Here is a 4,555-nt window from a genome sequence, read left to right as displayed (position 1 = left end):
GAAATGTGCAATAGTGGACGACTATTTAAAGATAATTGAACGAGATGGACTACAGCATCAACTACAACCAAACTACATGATTAGTAAATTAATGAATGAACATCTGTTTTTTAATGTTTTTTTTGGCAGCCACCATGGACTTATCTGCCTATCTGCTCCAAAGTCCAGCTCAACATAAAATATTTATAAATAACCCAGCAGGACAAAAATGGGCTGGATTCTTTCATGTTTAATGTTCACAGACAAAATGCAAAAGTTGAAACGAGGATTTGTGATAATGTAAAAGAATATGTATTTCCATGGTCAGATTAAAGATGTATATAACCACAAAAAAACATGAATAGGACACTGACTCAAAATAAATGTCGAAAAATATTATATACGATAATTAAAAATGCCTGGATTTTCGCTTACATTCAATTTTAAGATCAAATTTATTGGCAGAAACACAAACCTGCCTTAAGATGAGGTGTGCATCATGGAATTACTGCTATATTTTCAATTTGGATTTAGAGAAACTGTTGAAAACTGTTCACTGTCTTTTAAAAAGATTTTCGGAACACTTACCAAGCCTTTACCCTAATTACAAAAGCTATTATCGCTTACTTTTTACACCTTTTCGCCACTAATGCGAAGAGAAAAAAAATTGTTTATTGTTTATCTGTAGTGTCCGTTTAATACAACACCCAGAGCATTAAACCGAGTCCACTACATTATAACAAAACAGCCCGCAGTGTTGCAGCGGATGTCCACCCTGATTCTGAATAATCGAACTAGAAATCTTGTTATGACGAGACTTGGAATGTAAAACTCTGCTATCTCCCAGCCTTACAAAAAAGCTTACTTGAATATACTCGTACTCAGGTGTAGTCTGTGGGAGCGTTTGACTTTTCCTAATTTATCCTGTCATTCTTTTGCGTTGGTTGGCTCAAAGCTCAGCGGGCTTCACGCCATCATGCAGGAAACCCAGTAGAGAAGATGATGCAGCCTCGCATTCAAAGCTGAGCTCCATGCTGTGGAGACCGGTTCTTAATGCAAGTGGTTAAGACAGCCGTTTGAACTCCGAGAAGCATCTCACCATGATAACAGGATTACAGCCACATGTTGCGTCTAAACAGTAACATTGCATTCACAGGATTTATGTGGTTACTTAAAAAAAAAAATCACTCCTTCTGGATTGGAAATGTAAACAGCAAATGCTCCCCGGTAGAAAACATACATGCGCGCGCGCGCGCACACACACACACACACACACACACACACACACACACACACACACACACACACACAATAATAATAATAATACCGGTAATAGTAATAATAATAATAACAAAAAAAACTATGTACTGTTAGTTATATTTACAGACAAAAATATATAAATGATGTTTTCATTCAAAACCTGATTTACAAAATCTTCAACAATATCCACACACTGCCAATAACATATACATTTTTCTTAAAGTAACATGGAGAATGTTGTCTGGAATAAAAGTATAGTAAAACATGGGCAGAGCGCTTTTCCACGGGTTTATTTACATTCATTTGTACACTTATTTCCTCCTGAAAATAAAAGACACAACTGTGATGTTTCAAAATAAAATGTCTAGAGACTCATAATAATAATAATAATAATAATAATAATAATAATAATAATAATAATAATAATAATATAGATAATATAGAGAGTTTGCAAAACATAACAGAATAATCCATAGCCTTTATGCAGAGGAAAATTAGCAGTTATATAAAAAAAATTAATTAACAGTGTATTGTACAGCCTGTTCCCCCCTCACTGTAAAACTGCCATTTATATTGGCTAGCTATTTAAAGAAATAAACTTAAAATGATCCTACAGCTGTCTATAGGCTGCATTTACAAAAAGCAAAAAACAAGCAAACAAAAACAAAACAATAAGCCAACAAACAGTGCAGCCTACTATAGTAGATGATCCGGGGAGCAAATGTCATCCTCGATATCCACATCGTCGTCGTTTTCTTCCAGCATATACGAATCCGTCTCGAGGCCGTGTTTCAGCTCCTCTACGCTTTTGTCGTTCAGTTCGCTCTCGCTGGAGTTCTCCGCACATCGCTCCATCTCTCCTGTTGCCTTCCGCTCGTCCTGCGCTTTCCTCAGCTGCTTCTTGTGCTTCATCCGCCTGTTCTGAAACCATGTTTTCACCTGCACGTAAGAAACAAAGACGCACATTAGAAAAGTTTCTATGGCTCTGCTTGTGTGTAAAATATTTTATTATTAATAAATATTAATAAATAAATATTAATTTATTATTAAAACTGAAATGTGTTTTCTGCTACTGTAAACTACAGTTTAACATATGGAGTTTCATTCGAGATATGAAACTAATTCTAATTATCCCATATATTTCGTATATAGGGCTAAATAACGCATTGATGATGTAGCTATTGTTTTGTTTTTCCTTTCTTTTATGTATTATAAAATAAATTAAAAAGGGAATAACTCACTCCACATTTGAGTGTGCGTGTGTGTGCGTGTGCGTTCGCGCGCGCGAGCCAACCTGTGTCTCTGACAGGCTCAGCGCAGTGGCCAGTTCCACTCTCTCAGGTGTGGACAGATACCGCTGAATTTCAAACCGCTTTTCCAGCCCGGACAGCTGCGAGTCAGAGAAAACAGTCCGGGCCTTCCTGCGTCTGCAGTGCTTACCCGGTAACTCTGCGTGGTGCTGGAACAAGGCGGGCATCTGCATTCCTGCCGGCAATAAGAAGAGGTGGTTTGTATTATTTGTATTGTTATTGAAGTATTAAGAAAAATCAGAATATATCCCAGAAATAGGATGAATTTGAGTTTGGTGATGAATTCTTTGCCAAGGTAACAAACCTCGCTATTTGTAATAATAATAATGACATATTTAAAAAAAAAAGAAAGAAAGAAAAAAAATATAAATAGTAAAACACCTGCATGTTACAATCGGCTTTAAGATTTGAATGCACTTTGTAGAATACAATAATTAAAATGCATTTAAACAAACACATAATTGAAGCGGTTAAGTCAAATAAAGGATTCCGAGATTTGTGCTTTTCCTCTAAATCGTTATTTAAAAACTAGAGGCAATGTCCAGATAACAGCCCGCTGTGTGTGACAGCTTCCTTGTTATCCCAGGCCTCTGCCTCTCTCTTGCTTACCTGACGTAAAGAAGTACTGGTGGTGCTCCGGTTTGTGGAGAGGATGGTGCGGATGTGGGGCTAATATTGGGGTAGGCATCAGCGGGTATCCGTACTCCAGGATGGGCACCCGGGAAGCCAAGGAGCTACAGAACGGCGACGGGATGACCTCTCGCAGGGGCTTGGGCTTGTGCAATAAGATGTCCTCAATGAAAAACGACGTGGACCTCTGTGTGGGTGCCGCAGATGCGTAGTTCATACTCATGGTGTTACTGTGGATGATTATTTCCTTGCCTTTAAACCTGCATCAACACCTGCCTCTTCCCTCCAAGCCTCTGTCAAATTTAAATGTGGACCCTCTGTGTGACCAGTGAATGACACTATGCCGAACATTCCACAGACACCGGTGGGAGGGCACGTTTGCAATAAGTATTTATTCAGAGACGGTGCCGGATTGGGGATACTGGTTTGCGCATCAGCCAATTAGGGCTTTTGATGGACGGAGGAGAGCCGCGGGGGACGAGATTTTCACTCTGATTGGTTCAGACGGATTCCAAGCTGTCTTTTTATTTATTTATTTGTTTATTTATTTTGGTGGGTTTTAAGATAAGGAGCGCACCTGTGAACAGGGTTAATTTGGAAAGCAACTGGGAATCATCGGGTATGGTTGCGCTTTAGTGGTCGCCAAGCAACTACGCAGTTTTTGACTTCTGTCCGAGTGAAAACGTTATTCTGTATTTACCCGAATAGAGGATACTATATAAAAATAAATATAACCTACGAACGAGGCCATATTTGTTTCGAAAGTTTTCTTACAGTCTCCAAACAATTCAATCGTTGCATTTAATCATGTGTGAAAATGAAGGCGAGTTTTTTGTGTCTGTCATAGAATATGAACAAGTAGCCGGGAGCTACGGACGTAAGGCAAGACAAATTGTACATGATGTTTAAACTTCCCTTTGTAGTTCAGGTACAAGCCATTTATTACTTTATTAATGTGCTTGGTAAAAACATTCTATACTGCTACATAAATATTCACCCACAAACTCTAAAGGACATAAATTAACAAACAGACTTTGTACTCATTGCAAAGTCATTTTCAAGAAAACAAGATAATAAGGCCACAGAAAAAAGACATCCAACATGGCTAACCGTTTGCAATGTTTGGAACACGACTGAACAAAGGTTGCTGCTTTCTGTCATAAAAAAGATCAATCAATTAATTTTAAGAATGACTTTTTTCTCATTTATTTAAGCGCGAACGGACCACCTGTAACAACCGTCTGAAAAAGAAGAAATCAACTCCTCAGGAAAAAACGAGTTTTTGATTACTTTAATAAATATGTATGAAATAATTAGACGAATAGCTCATGGTCACAAAATACATTGGTTCAACTGTAATAAAATAAAAATAAATT

At 37.8% G+C, this 4,555-nt stretch overlaps 1 protein-coding gene across 1 annotated transcript; it reads right to left on the bottom strand.

Annotated features, from left to right (window-relative positions):
- Nucleotides 1-268: 268 nt before the first annotated feature.
- bsx (brain-specific homeobox) lies at nt 269-3,529 on the bottom strand. The gene is made up of 3 exons (XM_080866650.1): nt 3,159-3,529; nt 2,534-2,724; nt 269-2,178 (listed from the first exon to the last, which is right to left on the bottom strand). The coding sequence occupies exons 1-3, from the start codon at nt 3,400-3,402 to the stop codon at nt 1,936-1,938; spliced, it is 678 nt and encodes a 225-aa protein (XP_080722776.1). The 5' UTR covers nt 3,403-3,529; the 3' UTR covers nt 269-1,935.
- Between the last annotated feature and the right edge of the window lie 1,026 nt (nt 3,530-4,555).

Source organism: Rhamphochromis sp. 'chilingali' (genome assembly GCF_963969265.1).
Source record: "Rhamphochromis sp. 'chilingali' genome assembly, chromosome: 19".
Lineage (NCBI taxonomy): Eukaryota > Metazoa > Chordata > Actinopteri > Cichliformes > Cichlidae > Rhamphochromis > Rhamphochromis sp. 'chilingali'.
The sequence above is the reverse complement of the archived record's forward strand: the minus strand, read 5'-3'. Positions and strand labels throughout refer to the sequence as shown.

Bases quoted from the DNA above. Each gene is read 5' to 3' on its own strand.
- bsx (XM_080866650.1), bottom strand. From the start codon at position 3,402: ATGAGTATGAACTACGCATCTGCGGCACCCACACAGAGGTCCACGTCG. The intron at 2,725-3,158 runs GTAAGCAAGAGA...TATTGCCGGCAG, and splicing joins CCAGTACTTCTTTACGTCAG to GAATGCAGATGCCCGCCTTG. The intron at 2,179-2,533 runs GTTGGCTCGCGC...TCTTACGTGCAG, and splicing joins TGAGCCTGTCAGAGACACAG to GTGAAAACATGGTTTCAGAA.